Source organism: Pantherophis guttatus, chromosome 3 (genome assembly GCF_059756535.1).
Source record: "Pantherophis guttatus breed Tessera chromosome 3, ASM5975653v1, whole genome shotgun sequence".
NCBI lineage: Eukaryota > Metazoa > Chordata > Lepidosauria > Squamata > Colubridae > Pantherophis > Pantherophis guttatus.
This window is the reverse complement of record NC_142065.1, coordinates 163,500,143-163,525,593: the sequence shown is the minus strand read 5'-3', so window position 1 is coordinate 163,525,593 and position 25,451 is coordinate 163,500,143. Positions and strand designations below refer to the sequence as shown.

The 25,451-nt window shown below is 37.5% G+C and overlaps 1 protein-coding gene across 2 annotated transcripts in view; it reads left to right on the top strand.

The window, feature by feature from the left end:
* The window catches only part of MTCL1 (microtubule crosslinking factor 1), a 101,484-nt gene that overhangs the window by 40,810 nt on the left and 35,223 nt on the right, over positions 1-25,451 (top strand). For both annotated transcript variants that reach the window (XM_034429477.3, XM_034429478.3), the window contains exons 4-6: positions 11,011-11,070; positions 20,717-22,042; positions 22,896-23,051. In XM_034429477.3, the coding sequence (XP_034285368.2) occupies positions 11,011-11,070; positions 20,717-22,042; positions 22,896-23,051 (1,542 nt within the window). The remainder of the gene's footprint in view (positions 1-11,010; positions 11,071-20,716; positions 22,043-22,895; positions 23,052-25,451) is intronic.

The following is a 25,451-nucleotide window of genomic DNA, read 5'->3' as shown; positions in this document are numbered from 1 at the left end:
ATAAGAGTTGTCTGTGAGGCCTCTGGCCTGTTGAGAAAGAAAGATAGTCTGTTCTTTCTGACACTATTTCTCTAGTCTTAAAATACTCCTCTATTTCCCTGTTTCTTTGTAAAATGAAATGTGCTAGTTTTAGCATTAGGAACTATTCTTAAAAAGTTTTCGTGCTTGAGTCACTACAGCTGTTTATCTTTTATAGACTGCTAAAGCAGAAATAAATATACATGAGTGGCATTTAAGATGCAAAAGATTATTCTTCCATTTGCATTTCAAAGCAATTGCAGCAAGAAGTACTTCAAGCATTGAGTAAAATACCTCCTTTTTCTATTGCTTCTTCTAATCTAGATAGAATACAAAAAAGCAGATAGAACTGAAGCTGGGGCTTTGACTCTGATCACTTAATAAAACTACACATAACATGCAATCAAGCTTGTGTTACATTCAACCAAAAGAACAGTGATGGTTCTGAGTAAATGTATAATTGGAGTCAGGGAGAAATTATAGTTAGTTTAGTCTTCAAGGTGATATGTGGGAAGTAGGTTTTACCAAAAAAAATGGTGGTTTGTCTAATGTCACCCTCTTTGGTAGCTGCAACATTAAAAGTACTTTTTTTTTGCAAGCGTAATTTTTACAAAGTTCTTTTTTATAAGATTTATTGAGATGGACTAAAGTATTTTTAATTTAGAAGCAATATTCCATGTATAACAGGTTGAGACTTCAAATGAAACAGTAAAGAATTTGCAACTAGCTATTTACACAATGACCTCTTGAATTTATTAATGTGGTAACCAACTTTTACATCTAAGATACTTACTGAGCTGATTGTTTTTCACCTAAACCTCTCTCATCCTGTATACTTTACTTCTCCAATCACTACACTTCATTGTTGCATTGAAATCTGCATTGAAATTATACAATGTATCAAGATTTATAAAATTACAAAAGGGGAAAAACAATTGCTATGAAGTAAGAATTTATGCATCCTCTCCCTTATATGGAATGCACTATTTGATCAAATCTCATGAAATCTCATGATTCCTGTTGGCTGAACTTTAGCTCATTTCAGTGGCAGCATCTGGATAACCTTGGCTGACCTAGAAAAGCTATGTAGATCAGAAGGATAGGAGTTTACCTGAAAATATTAGTATAGGGGATAAAGTTCCTGGAAGAATGGAATGGGAATTTGCTGTCCAGCTGTTGTCGAAATTCCCTACGTATTGTTCATACAATCAACAGGAACTAAGCTTGATTCAAAAAAGACTTCTATTTTAATTTACCTGAACTGTTTTTGGTTGCCAAAATATACATTAGCTTAGGTTTGTGTATCTTGAGCACATTATTGTTCATGGTTGTTTTTCCACTGGTTGCCAGTATAAGTCCTCCAGGATAGGATTGCTTAACCTTTCTTTCCCCTACTCTAATCTTTGACCCACTGAACATAGTGTGACTATTTGTATTGCCAAAAAGGAGCCAACTGAAATAATTAAATCTTTTCTATCAATAGAGTATGAGACTAAAATTCAAGTTATATTGAAAAGGCTAAAACAATCTTTTAACCCATGCTGTGCACCAGTATGAATCACACCCTGATCTGGTAATCTCTGTGTGTTGAGCAGAGAAACTCATTCATGGTCAGAAGCAATTTAGTTATCAATATACCCTCTTACATAATTAAAGGCATATGAAACTCTTGTTAGATCAGAAAAATATGTACAGTATGTTTTAACCATAAGATACAGGTAATCACTGAATTATGATCATAATGAAGCCTAACTATTAGGATTGGAAATTAGGACAAACATTAATTGAACTGCCTCAAGTAACAACCTGCCCCCCAATCCCTGTTCTTCCCAATGCAAACATGTGGGTCGTTAAGTGGAGCATGGGATGCCTCAGGTGTGGAGAAGAGCCTGAGAGGTAGGTACAGGCCCACCTACTTTGGGCCTCCCAAGGTCTCCACCTTCTGAAATACGTCATGTTTTTCTCCCTCTCCTTGGGGTCCCCACAGGCCTATGGGCCTACTCCCTACCCCACCCCATCACAATTACACACTTACCTTTTAAAGATCCTCAGAGCTCAGGAGGTCCGGATAGGGAAGGTGGTCAGGCCACTCTGTTGCAGGGCCATGTGGCATCATTGAAGAGAAGAACTTTGCTGGTTTTCTTTTATTGCTAGTCTTAACTCCGCTACGCTAGTGCTGCTAATGCTTGGGGAACTAAGGCTAGTGCTTAGCAGGAAAGGACCTCCCAGTTTTTCAATGCTAGTCTTAGCTCCCCCTAGTGTTAGCTACGATAGCCCTACTAATGCCCTACTTAGTACAAGCTAAGGCTAGTACTAGCAAGGAAAATGGTTTTCTTTTCAATGCTAGTCTTAGTCCCCCAGCATTAGCAACTAATGTTGGGAGAGCTGAAACTAGCGATGAAAGGAAAAACAGCAGGACTTCTCCTTGATTGTGCCATGTGATCCAGCAACAGACTGTCCTATCCTCCTTTCCTACCACAAATTCCTGAGCTTTGGATATCTTCAAAAGATAAATGAGCAAATGGAGACTGGGATGGAGAGGAGTTTGTGGAACCCAGTGGAATGGCAAAGCAAGCCCAGTGCCTGTGGGAACCTGGCGGGGCAGGATGGTGGGGGGGAATAGGTAAAGTGTGCGTGTTCTGCAGTGTCTCTCCCATCGATCATAAGGGCAAACTGCAGAGATTTAACTTCAGGACTAGATCTTAAGTAACTGTTGGGGTGTCTGTTGTAACTTTGAATGGTTGCTAAGTGACCTCTCATAAATCGAGGACTATCTGTGATATTAATTTAGATATTCTTCAAAATGTGTGGCGGTTATAAGTTCACATTATATGTTTAGTTTAACAAAAATAATCATGTAGCTTCATGAACTGAGTTACAATATGCTGGAAAAGAGAAACAGGAAAGAAATAATAATATTGAGTCATTAGAACTCACAGAATTCTTACTTTATGCAGGGTATGATATCTATTTTAGACCCTTGATAAAAAGCTCTGAAACAGTTAAATTGATTGACAGAGTACAGAGAACTATAAAAAACCTCAGAATGGTGCCAGAAAAAAATAGCATATATAATTTACATCAACTCTAATTCACAGGCTTAGTGCTTAAATAAAATATTTATGTACCATATGATGGATGGATGGATGGATGGATGTATTTGTTTATTTCTTTATTTTATTGGCTACCCATCTTAGCACCATTATTTGGTTTTTTTGATAAAATTAAAGAATTATTTATTTTAGTTTACATTGTCAGTTTAATATAGAATTTTGTACTATTAAAAATATTCAAGCTAACCACTTTCCCTTTTTAAAAATGATAGCTATTGAACGTTTTAGCTCGCTTTAAACTAGTACTTGCATCTGAGAAAAAAAAGTACTGTGAAATTGTAGCATTTTGTCATACATTAAGACTACAATTTCAAATCCAAGATTTTTGTATTGGTTTTTTTTTCCAGTTAGTCCTCCTGAGATGTGACTCCTTCTCCTCTTCCCCACTATTGCACCTATTCTATTTCCAGGAATGTCTCATTAGGGACCGCAGGACAAACGTGTTTTACATTTCTAGAAGAGATGGAAGTCTGCAGTTTTATTTGAATTCATATTTTTTATATAGAAACCCCTTTTAAGTTTCATTGGTAGAAGGTTGAAACTATTTCTGGCTCATTTGTGCTATGAGATTTGGACAAATATTAATATAGCCAAACAAGGTAGTGCAAATAGAGTTGCAATATTCTTCTTGTTGTAGGAAGTACTGTACCTGGATAGATGAATAAAAGTAGATTATAAAGATTATCTGAGACATGTCCTCTGCAAAGAGGATTATAATGGTTTATTCCGCCTCTCAGAATTTCTAATATTACATAGCAAGAAGCAGTTATGTCAGTCTGGAAAAACTGAACTATTGTCTATAGATAGCAATAGCACTTAGATCTAAAACTTTAATTCATAGGTTTACACTGAAAATAGATACTTTGAAAATGAATTAGATTGTTTTTTATGTTTTCATTTTTATTTTAGAACTCTGTCTTTTCTGTTTTTATGATACATTGTTTTGCATTAACAATATATTGTTTTGTCTTAATGTGCCAGCACAGTTAGAAGTGTTTGGTTTCTTTGAATAAAAGAAACCAAGTATATACTATTTTATGACTAAATGTAATCAAAGTTACAGTCTATAATGTTAAAATAAACAAAGCTTCTGAATAAACAATTGCTTAACGCATTGTAAGCTACCCTGAGTCTCCGGAGAAGGGCGGCATATAAATCGAACCAATAAATAAATAAATAAATAAATAAACACATATGCATTCAGTCAGCAATTTGCTTCTTTAAGTGTTATTAGAGAAGAATGGCAAATTGGTGTCCAAATAATGTTTGAAGGTAAAGAATATATATACCATGCTCAGATCTCTGTTCAGCTGTGAAACTCATTGGCTGACTTTGGACAAAGTTGTGAAGGCAAAAAATGTTATTTTATTGAAAGAATTTTAACAATTTTAAATAATTGTGCCTAGATTTTTCTGAATACCATGACTGAACTCTTTAATTATAGTTATTGAGAAAATCAATATAAAATATGTATAAATCCGTTGACCAGAACAATTAACAATGCTAGTAAATATTATCAAAATTTATAAAATTGTTAATCAAGAATAATTATAAAATACTGAATATATATTAAGGGCTACTCAAATTAATAAGCTAGATCATCATTCTATATGCTGAAATAATTTCTTAAAAAACTGAACTCTTATAGTCTTCCTTACTCCCAACTCTCATTGATGTTAGTGGGATTTTGGATCTCCCCTGCCAAATTGTGTAAGATGCTTCTGTTAATAATATTTGTAATATCACTAGTGCTGACTTCCTTGATACAAGCCAATTTATTCTTAGGTAAAGATTTTATTAAATGTTGTTGTAACTGTTTCCAGTTTTGTATTTGGTACAATCTGTTTTATATATAAGCATGGTGGATCTGGATTTCAGCCTGCTTTTCTTATTTCACTGCAATGAATTGCCAGTAAGCAGTTGAGTCTTTTTTTAAAGGGTATTAAGGGTCAATTGAAGGTCATGGGCTCATATGATTGTCTTTAATGAAATTGTAGCTCTGCTTTGGGAAATATCAAAGGAGTAGAAGCATCAAGGAAGTTAACTTGATAGTACAGCTACACCAAATTTTGGAACCAGACAATTCTTTGAAAGCTAATTAATGATCCACAATAGTCTGTGGATTTGTTATTTTCCTTTGATATATGAAATTAAAGCAAAGGCGTAAAATAAGAATGCCTAAAAAGTTGGAATTGAAAAAAAAGATCCTGTATAGAGGAGTCATTTGTTAATAAGTGCTTCATCTGACAAGGGAGCATTACTCAGTATGACACATTTCCTATCTATATCAATATTGAGACACAGTTTTGTCCTATGGCTGTAGCTCTTTTTCTTGTGCTCATTTCAATGATTCAACAGTTGCTTATATAGATAATTAAAAGAATAAAATTTATAGATTAGTAATGCAGACATTGAGCCAACATGGCATGGCTATTAAGGTGATTAAAGATGACAAACAGGGATATCTAAGTTCTAGTTCTCTCTTAGACAAAGAAGTTGAATGTTCCTTTTTCAAATTTTATAGGTATGTCGACTTCCATAAGCATTTCATTTTTTACAAAAATGAAGAAGTTGAATCTTATGTATGTAAGCCCACATAATTACCTCTGCGTATGGCTGCTAAGAACTGCTGGCATAAGTGCTTTCATATGGGAAACAGTGTAAAATTGTTAAAACTGCAGTAGAAACTCTGAAATAAGCTTGATACAGTTTTAGAAAACAATCTCCAAACTCTCAAAAGAAATCTTCCTAATAAATATAAAGGCCCCACTCAAAACAAACTGTTTTCCCAGGAGGGAAACAAAGTAGGTGTGTCCCCTTGACCACAATTATTTTTCCACCCTAGTTGATTGTGAGAATAAAATAAAGATTTGATAAATCTTGATAATTAGATATTAGGTCTTTGATCTTATCCAGTCCCATGACCGCATTGCTTAGCAATGGCAATCCCTGCAGTCCCGATTGCATCATTAAGTGAGGATTGTGGGTCATTAAGCAAACATGTCTTCTCACAACTTCCTGCAGCTTTCTGACAGTCAAACTCAGTAAGGAAGCCAGCAGGAAGATGAAAGTTCTAGGTGGGTCACCAGCAGGCAGGTAAGTGAAGCACAGTGGTGCTCAGGGAGGTTGTATGGTTGGGGAAGATTGGCTTCCTGATTGACTTTGCTGCTTACCTGCTGGCTTCCCCATTGACTTTGCTTGTGGGAAGTCAGTGGGGAAGGTTGGGAATTGTGATCACATGACCATAGGATGCTACAATCATTGTTAAGAGCTGATTGCTGAGCATCACAATTACGTGATGGTAAATTTTTGAACAGTTGGAACTTCAAGAACACTCAACAACCCTAACTTCAAACATTAACTGAATGAATGTGTCAGCGTCTCAGCGCTGACATAGAAAAGGGAGAATGAAGCTTGAACTTTTGCCTGCTAAATCCCTTTGAAGATTTGGTCTCCTTGGAGATGAGGAGGGGGGAAGCATTCCTGTGAATTGACGGGAAAAGGAATCAGGAGAGTGACTTGGAAGATAGCCAATGAGAAGCAGAGAATTGGGGATCAGAAAGGGAGGGATTGGGGGGGCAAAGGTCAGTATTGACCGCGAAGAGCCAGGATCCGGTTACTGTACTCGAATAAAGAGAAAATTTCCTTAAAGATTGGCAGTTTGGAAGTTCATTTATTTTGAGATAGCATCAAAGCCTGACAGAATGGTTGTTAACCAAGGAGTAACTGTTCAAGCAGTTACAAATCACAATGAGCTTTAAAGCAGATTTCATTTGGAATTTGAAGAAATAAATCATATAATAATTCAAGCTTATGTTACACTACATATGTGTAACCAGTAAAAAGCTGATTAGAGCTGTTAAAAGCAGATAAATTATAATCTTCAGCATTCTGAGTAATTGAAATGATAATATAATTAAATAGGAAGTAACAAAATTTTAGTTGATTGTGTTGAATTTCCAAACATACGAAATATACTAATGAGCATAGTTTCCTCTAATCCAGTGATTTCAAAACTATTCAAGAATGAAGACCCCTTTTAATACCTCCCCCCCCCATGATGGAAATTTTATTGCTACGATATTGGAAGTGGTTGAAGCAATGAAAGTATCAATCTAGTTCCCAGTCAGCTTTGTTTTGATATTTATGTTTCAATGCAAAAAAATGCAGACTATCCATGTTCATAAAGGCATCAGGTATTTCATAGCCTTATCAGACAGAATGGAGCCAGGCAGCCCTGGAGCCTGTCAGACTGGGGAAGAAGCAAATGGCAGCTAGATTGAATGCATTAAGTAAAATGATGAAGGAAGAGTGGGGGGGAAGTAAGATCAGCCCATCTGCTGTTCCTAGTGGGTGCAGCCTTCTCTTCAGTGGCAGAAAATTAGCATTTTTAAAAAAAATTTAAGTTTACTCCTGCATATTTTTTTTAAAAATGCTGTTGATTCCTAGGCATGTAGAATTTAGTTTCATCAACACTCCTGAATCCTTCAGAAGACTTACATCATATGCTTCTTTCCTTCATTTCTCTTTAAAAACAAAAAACAATATTTATAAATTCATAAATTATGAATTATAAAAGTTGGATACTAGTGCATTCAAATTTGCTTCATTTTCTTTGTAAGATCTCTAGAAATACATGGTTTTTCCAGCTACATTGGGATAAAGATTATATCTGTTTTTGTTATTATGACCTAATGCAGAGGTGTCAAACTCACGTCATTGGTGTCGTGTGAGCAGTGGTGGGCTGCAAATTTTTTAACAATTGGTTCTCTGCCCTAATGACTGGCTGGGTGAGCGTGGCTGGCTGGGCATGGCTGGCTGGTCATGTGACTGGCTGGGCATGGCCAGGGTGGGCGTGACACAGGACTCATGTGGTGCTAAGGCAGGATTTCCCTGAGACCCCCACTCACTCTCATTATACAGGTAATCCTCCAGTTACAGATGTAATAGAGCTTGCCAATTACATTTGTAACCTGGGCATTCGTTTGATTGAATCATGTGATTCAATGAACGTGATCACTCCTTGCTTTCCCCAATGCATTTGTTAATCGAATGTGCAGGTCTTTAAATGCACATGAGGTATCTCAGGCCGAGGAACAGCATGTGGGGCCTAATACTGGAGCAGACCATCCAAGGCCTCCCCCAATCCACTGAGATACCTCATGCTCTCCTGGGGTCCCCACAATTGTTTCCCCTTTCTCATCCACTGGGTCTCCACAGACTGGGCCTGCTTTGTTAGCAACTCAGATTCCACTTACTCCTCCCCACCCCATTTCCCATGGATTTACTTTTTTTTTTTTTTGCTATAAAGTTATAATTTTCATTGATATCTATTCTGTTAATATAATTAAATAAGCCATTATACACTTGAAGCATTATGAAATACAATCTGATCAGAAACAAGAAATTTGACAAGCCTAATGTATAATGCTTAATAGTAGCATTATAAAAAGACTTTTCCATGAAATGTTTAAACAAAGTTTTTAAATCTGGCAGTTTTATGTCAAAAATGGCTAAAATAATATGAATACTTTTGAAACATTGAATTCTGTGACATGGATTTCAAGAACTACAAGAAGACAAAACTAAATTAGTTGTTCAGTGAAGTCTCTTTCTAACATTAACAAAAGGTTTCTCACAAACTCTCAAGCAAATATAAAAACTTGCTGGATTTGTGATTATTTCCCCCTATATTGGAAAGTGTTCTTCTGCTAATGGAAGCAGCTGTCTGTTAACATAGATACCTTCTAAACTTTTAGCAAGTACCAGTATATACTTTTTGGAAACAGTAATAGCTGTATTTTAAAGTCATTGTACTAGCTTTATACTGTGGTAATAAGACCACTTTAGAGACCACTGTAGGGTCTCTATATAATTATAGGGATTTTGCTCCCTTAGGAATTCTTTTGCCTTTTTTTCCCCCCTTCCTTTATGTTGTTCTAAATAGACAAATTATTAAGAAAAATCAGTAAGGAGTAGAGCTTTAGAGGATGGTGAGAAAGGAACTACTTTGAAGAAACAGATTGATTCTCAATGAATATTCATTTTGCTTTTATAAAAACAAAAATGTACAATTTGCTACAAAAATCAAAGTATGGACATAAATGATTTAGTTGCAAACCAGGGACATTTTTAACATATAGTTCTTTTATATTTTTAAACATAATCTTAATAGGTTACATTCATGTTAACTTAATTACCTTGACTTCTCATTGAAAATAATGGAAATGTTAATCATGCCATTTAGAGCCGAGGTGGCACAGTGGTTAGAGTACAGTATTGCAGGCTACTTCAGCTGACTGCTAGCCGCAGTTCAGCAGTTCAAATCCCACCAGGCTCAAGGTTGACGTCCATCCTTCCAAAGTGGGTAAAATGAGGACCCAGATTGTTGGGGGCAATATGCTGACTCTGTAAACTTCTTAGAGAGGGCTGTAAAAGCACTATGAAGCGGTATATAAGTCTAAGTGTTATTGCTATTACTATTTTATTACTTACTTTTTGAAGATCTCACTTTCTTGAAGATCTCCAGAGATCCAGAAGACGCTGACCCACTGACAGAGAAGCCAAAGTGTTTTATTCAGATGATGGTGAAGCTGTAAGAACGTGAAATTTAAGGAAAACTTTTTCATCAGTTTCTGAGTAAAAGACTTAGGCTGGGGCCATGTGTCCAGCAAGCCTAGGCCTGGACTGGGCCACAGCAGCTTCCTGCTTCAGGGATTGAGGCAGAAACAGCAGCAGCCAATAAAAGGGGAGGTTGCTTCCTTTGTCTCATTGGGCTCAATTGCAAGGCCCTTGTTGATTAGCTGCCATGCCCCAATCCCTGAAGCTGCTCATTTGAATTAGCCAATTAGCAGAATGCAGACTGGGCCCAAACTAAGCCTGACCAGACTGGGTAAAAATTAAGCCTGCAGGCCCTTATGGCAGAGAAGCTTTTATTCAGATGGGGAAAGCTGTTTTCTTTACATCTCACATTCTTACAGTTTCGCCAGCTTCTGAATAAAAGACTTTGGCTTCCCTGCCTTGTGGCTCAGCCTCTTCTGCAGCTCTTCGAAAAGTAAGTACAGTAAAGCCATGGGAAATGCAGTGGGGAGGGTGGATCGAGGCCAATGACCCTCCATTTCGGCCTGTAAGAGGCCAGGGGAGCCCTAGGAAGGCCTGGACAGGGCCTGGGAGGGTGGATCAGGGCCAATGACCTTCCATTTCGGCCTGTAAGAGGCCAGGGGAGCCCTAGGAAGGTCCTGTAATAGGCTGCTTGTGCCAGCAAACAGGCAAAGGAAGGCTAACCAGACAGGCAGGTAGCTGGGCCACCTGGGAGGCAGTGGAGAATGGCAAAGGAAGCCTCAGTAGGTAGCTGGGCCACATGGGAGGCCAGTGCGAAGGCAGGCAAGTGGGCTGGGCTGTGGGGGCCACATGGTCGAGGCAAGTGAGGGAGTGAGGGAGCCAGAGAACAGCAGCTACTATGCCATGGCCAAGACCAGCAAGGTGAGATAAGGAGTGACTTGGAGAGGCGGGATGGGCGGGGCCAGCCAGTGGTGTGATTAGCCGGTTCTCAGTCAAACCAGCTGGAACCTGTTGTTAAATTTTTGCACAGTGCCCAGAGGTGGAGCCCACCTCTGCACGTGATGTATCGGGACTTTTTCCCCCTTCGCTAAACTGGGCATGGGCGTGGCCAGCATATGACGCATCTAGCCCATGGGCTGGGAATTTGACAGTCCTGACCTAATGCTTCAAGAAAAATCTAAAATGCATATATTTTTTATTAATGACTGCCATGCAGTTAATTATTGATATGATAGTGTCAAAAAACTTTACATTATTATTTTTGGACTCTTGTGTGCATTCTTAAAATTTGTTTATTATACATTCTCTGTTCTTTCAGAACTCACTGAAGAGAAGAGGAAGCAGGGATATTCATAAAGAAAAGAAGGCATTCGCTCAGGTATTGTTCCCAACAATATATATGTCAATGGTAAAACAATGTTATCTGAAGTAACCATTCGTAATCAGATACATATAATACATTTTCAGAATATAATATTTTTATATGAAATGTTTATTTTTAAAAAATCTAAATTTTTGATCTGATAACTCTTTTTGTAGATAGAGGCAAAAAAATTAAAAAATATAAAAAAAAACATAACCTTGTGTCAGAATATTTGGAGCAGAAAGATTGTGTCAGAATTATATGCTAACGATTATCTTAATACCAAATGTAGTTAACACATTAAAAAACACACATAGTGTGTCATTCTTTTAGAGTCTATAGCATTTTTTTCCCAGGAAAATACTTGTGATTTCAGGAAAATGAGTTTCTGTTGTTCAAATGGAACACTGAGGTCATCCATGTTGACCCACTTGGACTTAGGTTTTAAGTTTCTGAAGCCTGATATTCTTTCTTTCTTCAACTAAATATAAAGTAATTGTAATTTTTTCCTCCTCACTCAGTTTTCATAGTAATACTGTTAAATAGCTGGGGTTTAAGGACTGGGTTTCTACTTAGTGAGAAAAAAATATTACAGCTTCCTAGAAAGCTTTTATTCCTCAACAGTAAAAATTTCTGTGGACTTGCACTACCAGCTGGAAACATTCTTACTCATACATTCCACTGAACAGCATTGTTGAACTATATTGCCAAGATATACAGCCAATATACAGTGCTGTAATATTTCAAATGGATTACCATACCATGACATACACATACCATGAGATTTCATGAGATTTGATCAAATAGTGCATTCCATATAAGGGAGAAGATGCATAAATTCTTACTTCGTAGCAATTGTTTTTTCCCCTTTTGTAATTTTATAAATCTTGATACACTGTATAATTTCAATGAAGATTTCAATGCAACAATACTTGTATAAAAATTATAAACTATGAACATTCTATTATTTAGAAAGGTTAAAGTACTGAAAATAAGAAAAAATTATAAATACTGTATTCATCAATATAATTTTAGGATATAATATTGCAAGCGAAAAATTATTTAACTTTTCATCCAACATTGAGTGTAAGATAAAAAAAAGACCATTGCATATCATATCAGAATAATAGTTATGTGACCAAAATTTTGGTCTCTATGTATTACTTGTGACTCTGAGTGTATGTTGATTTAACATTTAATAAAAGTTAAAAATGAAAAAAGAAATAATAATTTGAAAACAATTAATTTCTCCCCTTTTATACAGATTTCTGACTCCCCTTTGTATACAAGTAATCCTTGAGTTACTACCGTAAAGGAATCTGCTCATTACGGCCGTAACATTAACTGAACCATGTTAAATGAACGAGCCCCATTCCTCCTCTTCCCAATGCATTTATTAATGAAATGTGTGGGTCGTTAAGTGCACATGGGATTCCTCATGGTCGGGAAGACCACAGGGGGCCTAATGCAGGAACAAGATACCTGCCTCTGGCCACCCAAAGCCTCCCCACATCCACTGAGATAGCTCACATTCCGCTTCCCACCCCTTAGATCTCACAGCTGCTTGGGTCTTCTCCTCCCCACCCTATCACCGATCGCTCACTTACCTTGGAAGATCTCCAGAGCTCAAGATGTCGGGGTAGGAAAGGACAATAGGTTGGGCCATGTGGCAGAAAAGCGCCCATCTTTTTCTCAGACACAAAGATGTTTTCCTTAGATCTTCCATTCGTATACATGCTTCTGTCTTCTTTGGAAAAATGGTTTTTGCATGGAGGACAGAAGTGTAAGAACGTGATATCTATTGCCTCTCTGCAGACTTTGTCTTGCCTTGGTCTGGGTGGCACCACATGTGCCTTCTGCATATTTCCAGCAACAGTTCTTAAACAGCCGGATCAGTGGCCCCATCATCAGAAATGGCTGAGCCTCTCACAGTGGGCCAGGTCAGTGCAGCCACCAGGCACTGCACCTGGGATCTAAGGAAAACAGCTTTGTGTCTGAGAAAAAGACAGTCGCTTTTTTGCCACATGGCATATCCTGTTCTTCTTTCCTACCCCAACATCTTCAGCTCTGGAGATACTCCATAGGTAGGTAAGTGATCCATGACAGGGTGGGGAGGAGCACATGGTACCCAGTGGGCTGGCAAAGAAGTTGCAAGAATATTCCACCCCCATTTGCACTTGATAGTAATCCTGAGGGCACAGATAAATCCCCATTGGCCTCAAGAGCTCTCAGGGAGATATTAACAACCAGATGATTGAAAAGAAATATGATCCTTCCAGTCCCTCCCTTCATCCAGTCAGAATTAATCCTTCTATCGCTCCCTTCATCCTGCCAGAACCGATGAAGCTTCTTGGATTAGAAGCAAAAGATCTTCTTCTTGTTCTTCCTCAAAGATAAAAACAGTCCAGTTGCCATTTGAAAAAGCATCTTTGAGGTAAAAATAAACAAAGTATTTGGATATCATTGGCATATTGATGATGCCTCATCCTAGATTGGTAGATGGTTTCACCAAACAGTTAGACAGCAAGAGAAAGAGGACAGCTTGGACAGCAAGAGGAGAATTCTGTGGCATACCACACTGGAATGGTCAATAGAACTTTCTTCCCTACTATCACCCACTGGAACCACACATTTAGGAAAAAGCAGACTCACTGTACAACAATATCTGTAACAATATCTAACCCTCATAAGCAGCCCAGAGATTGAGAATATTGAATGATGCCAGGCTATCTAGTTAAGTCATCCAACAGTGCAGCCAATGTGATTCTATTTCAAACCTAGACCTGATTCCAGAATTTGGAAATAATCCAGATAATTTGTTTCTCTGGGATTTTTTCAGTAGGAGCACTAACATTCCTTATATCTTCCACAAAAAGGAGTTGCAGAGGTTGGTTTCTAACATAGCCGGCTCTAGGGATGGCCTCTTCAGGAGAGGCATACCACCATCTCTTTCAAAGTCAGTGGTACCATCCTAACAGTATTGATCACACTCTAATCCAGGCAGTCATGCCCCCAAATTTTGAAGAAGCATGGGTTGTGGCTCATATGTTCATTCTGCCTGGTACCAAATGTGGCCTAGTACCACATTTACTTACAGGATAGAATGAGTTCCAGATTACATCACAAGACTCTCCCTCTGCTAACTCTATTGTTCCTGCCTATGAGGAGTTAAGACTTGAGCGAGTTTATTGGCAAATGTTGCCTGAAACTCTCACTTCAGCCTGATGTAGACTTTGCTGAGTCTCAGTCCTCAAATGAAAATGAGTCATCCTAAATAGGTCTGCTGGGACATTATCCATTGATGCAATAAGAAGGACATGATCCATTGATGCAATCCATTGATAGTAAGAAGAGTTTGCAACCCTTATCAGAGTTGTTCTTTGAACATGAATATACTGCTACTTGTTAAGCTTGCTGTACAACTCAGAATTATACTGGATTACTCCAGGATCTACTACAAGAACATGTAGAACAGAGGAAATAGAACTGCACTCTTTCTGCATTTAGTTTTATTGAAAAAAAAGTTTCTGTTCAGCAGAGTTGCAGAATGGAACTTCTTGGAAAATGCCAAGCAGCGGTCAGAACACAAAGAAAACTGTTTCTTCAGCATAAGGTAGGAATGTTGGCACTGATCCAGTTTCCTGGGCAACAGCTATGTTGCCATTTCATTTTGCTGACATTCCAGTAAGTGTATTCTGCCTGGCCAAAAACCATGGTAATGGGATATTATGTCTTTTTGTTTGTATCACCCATCTAATCAAATATATAAAATATATACATATTTTATGTATGGGATTGTGATTAAGTTTCAGCCTCATCACAGCTTTAGCACTGCAGCCCTAATTTGTTCATATTGAGCGTTTCTCATCATGTATGCATCTAATATATATTTCAAGTTATTTGAGAGTCAAGCTGTGTCCATGCACATGCACTCTTCCGATTCTGGTGTCTGAATAGAAAGCCCTGTTTTGAGAGCCCTTTGCAGTAGTGGGCTGCTGCCGGTTCAGACTGGTTCAGGCGAACCGGTAGTTCTGACCAGCAGCTGGCCCGCCCACCCTGGCGCTATCCTGTCCTATATAATGACCGTTTTTCTATGCCGTGCGCTCACATTTTCGGTTCTGGGCGAGCCAGTTGTTACAGTATGCGATGCTCACCTCTGGTCCTTTGTATAGTAAGGCAGAAATAATTCAATACATCTTATACATATCCATCCATACACTATATAGTATGCTAAAAGAATTGTTTATATGAGCAGACAAACCTATATATAATAAGGGCATGGGGCTGTTGGCTCTGCCATCCTCTATTATGATGATTATTCATTCATATTGACAGAACTAATATAACCCAAGCCTATTTTTCTCAGATAATCTACCCTTGAAATTGGAGGATCACATTAGATTCATTAAGAATATGACTTTTTTCTGTCTCATATTTAAGACAGCTCATCTTAAAATTTAAGCTTATATAATTCTGTCAGGAAAATGAAATAATAGAAGAAAAGATTACAGTTAGTCCTTGACTTACAACCACAACTGAGCCCAAAATTTCTGTTGCTAAGCAAGATAGTTGTTAAATGAGTTTTGCCTCATTTTACGACTTTTCTTGCCACAGTTAAGTGAATCACTGCAGTTGTTAAGTTAGTAACACGGTTGTTAAGTGCTTTCCCATTGACTTTGCTTATCAGATGGTCGCAAAAGGTGATCAAGTGACCCCGAGACAGTGTAAGCTATCATAAATATGAATCAATTGCCAAGGTACCAAATTTTGATCATGTGACCATGAGGATGCTGTAAAAGTAAGTGTAAAAAACAATCATAAGTCACTTTTTTCAGTGCCGTTGTAACTTTGAATGGTCACTAAACAAATTGTTTTAGGTCAATGATTATCTGTATAGGAAAGCTTTAAGAGAAACCTGATTCTGCTGTTATCAGTTTCAAAATCTGATAAGTGAATTTTTAAAAATGGGGAACACTTATTGTTTGGCTCATTTTCACATTACGGGTTTATCTAATAACAAATAAGCTCACCTGAATTCCAATGCATGGAGCTTTCATTTGCATCTTTTACAATATTAATTTGTTATTCTCATACTGTGTAACATTTAATAGTCTTTTTCCCTACCATGCAAACCTATTTAGCATGCAGTTTGACAATTATTGTATACTTATGTAATGTTTATTTGTGTATCTACACAATACAGAAGGCTAGGGGCATGAAAAGATGGGAAATTAAACTGACCTAGATTTAATGTAAGCGATCAATAGCATTCATGTTTGTTGTACTGAAAATGTTTGCTGTAGAATTTGTTTCAAATCTGTTTACAAATGTTTGTTGTGTTTTCCCTTTTTGCCTCTCTCTCTCTCAGGTATTGATAGACAAGCACAAATTAAGAAATGCCAGAATTGTTTTTAGATTGCCATCTCACACATGGTTCTATGAAAATAAATCTTATTGAATCCAAACAGACATTTTTCTACATAGACAAATATAATTTTATATGTTATAAATATATAAACTTGGAATTGGATTTGGAATGTCATTTACATAAACTCAGTGATGTCTGTTGGGGGAATGAAACCAATCTCACAAAATCATGATTGTCCCACCCCATATGTACATATATTGAAACATTGCATGCACACTTAAAAAGGATGGCACAAAAATGTTTTCATCGTTTTATTGATAGCAGCAGGAACTGTGGGTGCCCAGAATTAAGCTCTTGATATGTCTCAGTTCATACTCAATCTGCAAGCAAGGTTTAAATAACATGTTTTTTTAAGTTTTGTTGGTAGAAATGGAACAAATTATCAAATGGTTTATTAACACCATGAGTAGCTTCTAAGCAATTTTCTTGATAATTTTAAAACTAGTTAAGAAGCTATTATTGCACATGGCTATTGGCTATTATCATTTGAGTTTTATGTATATGAAAACAATTTTCTATTTATTAAGCACTTTTTTCCTTTTGATTTTTTTATTTCTGTGAATATTCAAAATGAGAAAAAAATCTTAACAGATATATTATAGATACAACACCAAAAATGACAATAATTCATAACGGAGACTGATTTCATGCACATATAAACATCTACATTTTAAGAATGTCACAGGGCAAATAGTGAACTAAACAGATAAATAATAGCTAAATTATTTCATATCAATAGGAAAAATAAAATACAAGACAGTAAATAAAGTCAAAAACTATTTTAAACTTAATTTCTTCCATTCTTTTGATGCACATGTGATTTGGAACTTTATATCCCAGAATTCTAAGGAAATTGAATTAATGAGACTGATATTATTCTAAACAAAATCTGTATTAATCTTTATGCATTTTATTGGACTGAGCTTTTATTATATTGCTTATTTAACTTCAGTGGTACTGGATTTGCATTTTTCTTCTTATGTATTTCCATTTGGCATTCCATGATTATTTATTTATTTATATTTTATTTTATTTATTTATTTATAAAAATTATTGGCTACCCATCTTACCACACGGTAATTCTGGGCCGCTTAGAATTACATCTAAGTTAAAACATAAAAATCAAACATTAAAACCAAAGACACATGGGGAGGGGGGGCAGAGTAGGGGGGAGGGGGGAATCTGTCAATCAACACCTCCATTGCGCTGTTTCCCCACTGGGGCCCCAAGCTGACTCGTAAAGCCACATCTTTGGGCCATTATGAAAAGATAGGAGGGTTGGGGCCAACCTCACATTGGGCGGCAAGATATTCCAGAGAGCAGGAGCAACAGCAGAGAAAGCCCTCCTCCTGGGCCTTGCCGGCTGGAATAATTAGCCTGACAGGACCCACAGCATGCCTCCTCTGCCATCTATCACCTATCATAATGTATATATACTAAGTTTTATAAGTGGTAATAATAATTTTGAATGTTTGGCTTCATATCTAAGATAGTAATTGAGGATTTTTTAATTAAAAAAGAAAGTAAAAAAGAAATTTTAGATATTCACAGAAATAAAAAAATGGATTTATCTTCTTGATTCTGTAGTAATAGCTTTCATTTTCAATATGGCAGTCAAAATATACAGACATTTTGTGCTTTTGAGTTAGTCTTTACTCCTGGCCATTACATGGACAAGTCCATGCAGTTTTCTTGGCAACATTCTTTTGAAATGGTTTGCCATTGATCCTTCCTGGGACTGAAATAGAGTAACTGCCTTAAAATCAACTAGTTGGCTTTAGTCTAAGATAGGACTAAAATTCAGTTTCTAGTTCAGTCCACCAAACTGGCTCTCTTAATAAACATGCCAAAAAACTATTTCTAAAGTGAAGTCTCCGAAGTACTCTGTTTAGTAGTCTAAACATCAATTGTTGATGAATTTTTCTCTTTTTAAGAAACTCCTTTTTTCACCTTTCTGAAACTGCTTTCTTGATAAAAATTTCAGTAAATACAACAAATAATAACAGAAATGAACAGGTATTCAGATTATATGTAACACTTTTAAATGTTGCCTTGTTTTTTACTTCTATTTTTTCTATTCTTTTTTTTTTCATGCGAATAATATACAGCCTCTTGAAGAAGACATGACACATCTATGCAATTTTCTTGGCAACAGTTTAGAAGTATTTTGCAGATGTCATCTTCTCAGTGTTTTCTTTAGTCTTTAGTCTTTCTTCAGACTATCTTACCATTTTGGAATTCTTTGGTATCAGGCATCCCAAGTACTAACCAGTCTAACCCAACTTAGCTTCCAGTCCTGACAAAATGAAACAAGTGCTGCCATCTGTTGAGACTGTCAAAAGATAGATGACATATAATATTACAGTAGTTCATATCATTAACAATTCCAGAAAGATATTTGACCTGCATTATAAGTAACAGTTTGGCTTTGTTGTGCCTATATGAATATTGCATTATATTCATAACATACCTACACAGAGTGGAGCAGATTGTCCCTATTTTGAAAAACAAACATCTGACATGGGATATCTGAGGATGCCTGATAAGACTATGAACCGTTGAGTCCTTGGTGCTCTCTAGACTTATTGGTTTACATTCATCCCAACTAGGTAACATTATTAGTGTGTATGAATATTGGGCTTGTTCCTTGTCTAGATACAGTAGCTTGCCTTGCCCAGTTTTTCCTTGATAGTCTCTTCACTGGGGTATTGTTTTCTGCTTGATTACACTACCATACATCAATAACTTAGAAACAACCAACAAACTATTACAACCACATGGCATCACCATAGCACAGTAATGAACCACAGACCTCCAAAACCTCTTAAATAAACTAAAAGACCCAGTAGCCCAAGAAGAAAAAATCAGGAGTCATTTACAACATAGAGTGTAAGGGCTGCAGTAACTACTATGTAGGACAGGCAGGCAGAAGATTAGCAGAACACATCCATAACACTGACTAGTATTCAAAAGACATGATAAAAACTCCTTAATTTCACAACACGTGGACAGACTCAACCATAGTTTCAACTGGGAAGCTATGAGCAACCTCACATTCGCTCACACTGATGTTTCCTAGTTGGATAATGAAATGTCTGCAGCAGTGGTGAAATCTAAATTTTTTTACTACCGGTTCTGTGGGCGTGGCTTGGTGGGCATGGTGTGGTTTGGTGGGCATGGCTTGGTGGGCGTGGCAGGGAAAGGATTCTGCAAAATCTCCATTCTCACTCCACTCCAGGGAAAGGATACTGCAAAATCCCCATACCCACCCCACTCCTGGGGGAAGGATATTGCAAAATCTCCATTCCCACCCCACTCTGGGGCCAACCAGAAGTGGTATTTGCTGGTTCTCCAAACTGCTCAAAATTTCCGCTACCGGTTCTCCGAACTGCTCAAAATTTCCGCTACCGGTTCTCCAGAACCTGCTGGATTTCACCCCTGGTCTGCAGATAAACAGCGAAGCATAGAGAGCTCCAAAGACTCTTAGTTCAACTCTGAGTTACATATATTCTGTTCTATTGGAAATTATGAAATTCCATATAGTTTTTTAAATAGAATAGAATAGAGTAGAATTTTTTATTGGCCAAGTATGATTGGAGACACAAGGAATTTGTCTTGGTGCATATGCTCTCAGTGTTATTATGACTAGTGTATTATGTGTATTATGACTATCAGTTTTTGAAAAATTATTGCAAAGTATTTTTTACCAACATTTAACTAGCAATTCCTTAACTGAATTTTGTAGAGTGCATGTGTGTTAGTAGTGGGATTCAAATTTTTTTTACTATCGGTTCTGTCGGTGTGGCTTGGTGGGCGTGGCATGATGTGGCGGGCGTGGCTTGGCTGGCATGGCAGGGGAAGGATACTGTCAAATCTCCATTCCCTTCCCACTCCAGGGGAAGGCAAAATCCCCATTTCCTCCCAATCAGCTGGGACTCAGGAGGCAGAAGATAGATGTGGGCGGGGCCAGTCAGAGGTGGTATTTACCGGTTCTCTGAATTACTCAAAATTTCCACTACCGGTTCTCCAGAACTGGTCAGAACCTGCTGAATACCACCTCTGATGTGTGTGCATACACACACACACACACCTTCCCTAATTTTATGTCCTTGTATGCCCATGATGGTGTTGAAATCCAATATAACAGGCTAGAAAAAGTTGCTTTACAGAGTTATGGCCAGAATATGTTTGTCTTTTTCCTTTTATCTTCATATTTGTTGCTTTTCTTTGCAGGAAGACAGTGCTGATTTGAAGTGCCAGCTTCAGTTTGCCAAAGAGGAAGCAGTACTGATGCGTAAGAAGATGGCCAAGCTAAGCAGAGAGAAAGATGAATTGGAACAAGAGCTTCAAAAGTACAAATCCATCTATGGGGATGTGGAAAGTCCTCTCCCGATTGGAGAGGCTGGAGGACCACCCAGCACAAGAGAAGCTGAACTGAAGCTTCGTTTAAAATTAGTGGAAGAAGAAGCTAACATATTGGGCAGAAAGTTAGTAGAACTAGAGGTGGAAAATAGAGGAATTAAGGCTGAGATGGAGGATATGCGATGCCAGTATGAAAGAGTATGTCTTAACCAGGAACGTGTTTCAAGCATTCCTACCTCACCTTATGGTGACCCTGTGGAATCAGCTGCAGAGTTGCGTCATCATTTGCAATTTGTAGAAGAAGAAGCTGAACTTCTTAGGAGATCAATCTCTGAAATTGAAGATCACAATAAGCAGCTAACAAATGAGTTAAATAAATTCAAGTTTGACCCTGGACAAGAATCTGGTTGGTTTGATGAAAATGCATCCAAATGCAGCGGATCCTTACAAGAAGAACTGAAGTCAGCCCGGATGCAAATCAATGAACTGAGTGGAAAGGTGATGAAACTCCAATATGAAAATCGTGTACTGTTATCTAATGTGCAGCGCTATGACCTTGCCTCTCACCTAGGATTGCGAACATGCAGTCCCAGAGATAGTGATGCTGAGAGTGAGACAGGAAAGAAAGAGTATGACAATGAAGAAAGTCATCTACCTCAACCAAGGAGAGAAGGACCTATTGGAGGTGAAAGTGATTCTGAAGATTTATATGAAAAGACATCAGGTTTTGGGAGTGGGAAACACTCAGAAGTTAGTAACTTGTGTTCCACTGATTTAACAAGGACCAAAGAGAACTCAGAATCATTGATCAGTATCAAATATGAGGCTGAAAGGCTTGAAAGAGCTATGGAACGTCTTATCATTGATACAGACAATTTAATATATGAAACAAACATCCAAATAAATAGCAGTGCTTCCTCTGAGCAAATTTTTAAAAAAAGTGAGGGAAAAAAGGGGAACAATAATGAACCAGAACTTTTAAGCACTATTAATTCAAGGATGAAACATTTTCAGAAAGAACTGCAAACCTTTTTGGAGAAGGTTGATAACATTGGGGCTGGCTTCAAAGAACAATTGGAAGATCTTTCCCCTCTTCCACACCTTACAGAGTCCTCTAGTTTTCTGTCCACAATCACATCCATCTCTCGAGATTCACCCATTGGAAACCAAGGAAAGGAATTAGTTATAGATTTCCAGGTAGGTGGACTTCTTGCTTCTTTTACAGTTTTGTTAGTCTTTCTTGCTGCATTCTGGTGCTAATTTTACCTATGTTTGTTTTGTTATGATTTTGAAATTAATTTGTAAAATATTTGTAAATCCTTTTTTAACTCTGCTATTTTCATACAGAGGCTGTTCCTCATGACAAAAAGGCTAATAGAAACAAACAGCATCTTTATTTTTTGTTGTTTATTATATTGGATGCTGTATTTCATTACTTACTGTTTTGTTGATATTTAACAAAACACATAAGCACATACTTTCTCTTACACTGTTAATTTGAAATGTATTTCAAAAGGTCATGCCAAAATAAAAATCCAAAATGAAATATACTTAAAAAGCCCACTTTTAGTTCTTTTACATAAGTAAGGGGCGAATAAAAAGGCCCTGTAGCCAACAAAAGATTGCCTTTCATCATGTATTTTCCTGGAATCATACTCTCACACGCTGCCATGCTGAATAGGGATTTTTCTGCACAGCACAGATAAGGTTGGAAGAGCCTTGTATCCCCATATACTCCATAACTTATACGCTTGCTGTTGGTTTGACTCATGCATCCCCATTGCATGCGCCTCATAACCAGTATTTGCATTCTTTCTCCTCTCTCTTTTTTGCTTTTCAGATGTTTCAGCCCATTATTTTGCTCATCCTTATTTTAGTTCTGTTCTCGTCACTTGCTTATGACACTGCATTTAAGTTGATTTTTCTGTTCACGCTTTTTTTTGTCTTGTAGTTTTTTCAATTGCCTACCTTATCCATTTTTGTTTGTTTTTTTAATCTCCCCCGTCCTGATTTTCTTTATGTTAACAATCCCCACCCATGCACCTAACAGTCCAAACAAAAGGATCAGATGGAATGGCAGCGCAGCCCAGACCACGGAGATGAGAAAGAGATTCATCAACAACAAGGCACAACAGAACCACATGGCAGAACTGATGGAGACCTTAAATTCTACAGGCCAGAAAACAAGAATTGTTTCAGTCTAGAGGTTAGCACAGCTGAATAAAAATTCATTGAAAGAGAACAGTAATTATTTGTCATAGAAGCCCGGGCAAAATAGAGGGAATAATTCCTTCGAGCCCTATAATTCGTATTTAACTCCATCTAATATTTTAACAAAACGGAAATCTGACCATTTTTAGCATTTTTTTCATGATAGCCAATACAGATAGCCTTCGTTCAGCAATTGATTCATTTACCATGAATCACCATTTGCACTATAATGGTGATGGGGGGAAAACTGTGTTCTTGCATTTATGATTTTCTAGGGGCAGGATGTTCTACAACAAGGGGGCAACAGCAGAGAACGTTCTCTTCCTAGATACTGCCAGTTGAAACTTTTGACTGTTGGGATCTTCAGGCTACTTTTCTTGCTTAATTGAGATGAGATGCGCTGATGAGTTGGGGAGAAGCCAGTTCCATAGATAACTTGACTCTAGACCATGTAGGTTTTATAGGTGATGACTAGCCCCTTAAATTGAACATTGAACCTGGAAGCAAACTAGTACTCAGTGCAGTCCATTGAAGAAGGGTGTTATATGTGTCGTCCTTTAGGCACCCAGTATGGCTCATGCACCTGCGCTCTGCACCAGCTAAAGCTTCCAGTTACTTTTCAGGGGTAGGCCCATGTAGATCATGCTGCAAGTCCAATCAGGAGATGACCAGGACATAAGTGACTAAGCATAAAGCCTCCCTGCCTAGAAAGGGCATCATTGGTGCATTGTGGAATTGGGCAAATGCCCTCCTGGCCATGGCTGTCACCTGCTCATCAAGCAGGAGCCATGAATACAAGAGGACCCCCAAGTTACACATCTGGTCTGTCTGAGATAGTGCAACCACATCCAAGACCAAAGATGATAAACTCCTGGGTACAGAGGAGCCCACCCATAGCCATTCCTTCTTACTAGGGTTAAGGTGAAATCTGTTGTTCCCCATTCCCACAGCCTCTAGACATTACAAAAAGTTGTCCACTGCAACACCCACTTCACCTGGGACAGAGATATACTGTATGGCTGGGCATCATCAATGTATTGGTGATACCTCATCCCATGGACATGGATGAACTCACCCAGCAGTTTTATCTAGTTGCTATAGAAATGCTGTACTGTTTCAGAGTTTAAATGGCCATTAAAGTCTAACCCATCTGAATCTAAATTGAGCAAAAAGCAATTGTATGTTCATCTCTTCTAATTTTTTAGATCAGAACACAGCCTTCAAAACATAGAGCTCCACAATCTCTTTGAAGGCACTAGATTGTTAGGTCTTATTTTAGTCATATATGCTATATTGAGAGTTGCCATAAGAATTAGAAGAACAGTCTTACTTGAATGTCTGGTTGATAATGCGGCCTAGAACTAGCCATTTTTGAACATTTAGCTGTGGATGACTGCAAATGTTCATTGTGGAATAGCACTTATCTCATTTTGTCAATTATACAGTCCTATAATCTAGATTGAAGTGATTCTATATCTTTACATCAAAAGCCAGCAATAAATAACCAGAAATGATTGACTGAAAAGCAATGATTTCATTAATTCAGATATTTCCTAATGTAAATTTTCAATATTCCAATCATTTTTAATGGAGAATTAATGTACACTTAATTTCTTAAATTTTGAAGCAACATTTTAAATAAAAAGTCTATCTGATGGAAGACAAATTTGTGAATTCAATATTTGATTTGCTGGCCATTAAGTATATTAGAAATTGACTTTTTAGATTGAAGACAAGTAGATTAAAGGTGCAGAGAGCAAAACATGTAGCATTCAGATTTGCAAGTCTTGGATTGATTTATTGATTGAATTGTGATTTAGTTATGCTCAAAAATAATGAAAAGGACATATCGTCAAGACAAAAAGAACCTTGATATTAGCAGAAATATACTTTAGAAGTATGTTAATAAATTAAATGGCCTATGTTGTTTAAAAGCATGATCTCTTAAAAAATTTCTAAGGTCCAAGATTGCCAACTTGGTGCTAGATTCCCTCTTTATGGAGGAAAAACATGTGAATTGTCCCAAAAGCAGAGACTTTATATGTTTTCAAAAAAGTAATCAGTTTATTCAAAACACTTGCTGAAACGCAGGAAAGGATTACTGACCTGTTATGGGGGAGTGGCATCAATAGTTTTATTGATCCTGATAGTAATGCAGATGGGAGTGGGAGTTCCATGTCAGGTCACCCTTGCCGATGGGGTGAATGAGTGGTGTAACATTAACAGCAATCCACAATAAGGAAAAGGATAGATAAGGCTCACAGATCTGAGTGAAGATAATGCTACTAAAAGAAGGAATTCCAAACTCAAACTCAAAGGAAGACTGTGGCAAATGATTTCTGCATAGTTCCAAGAAAACTCCATGGACATGGCTGGAACATTGAGACACGTTTAT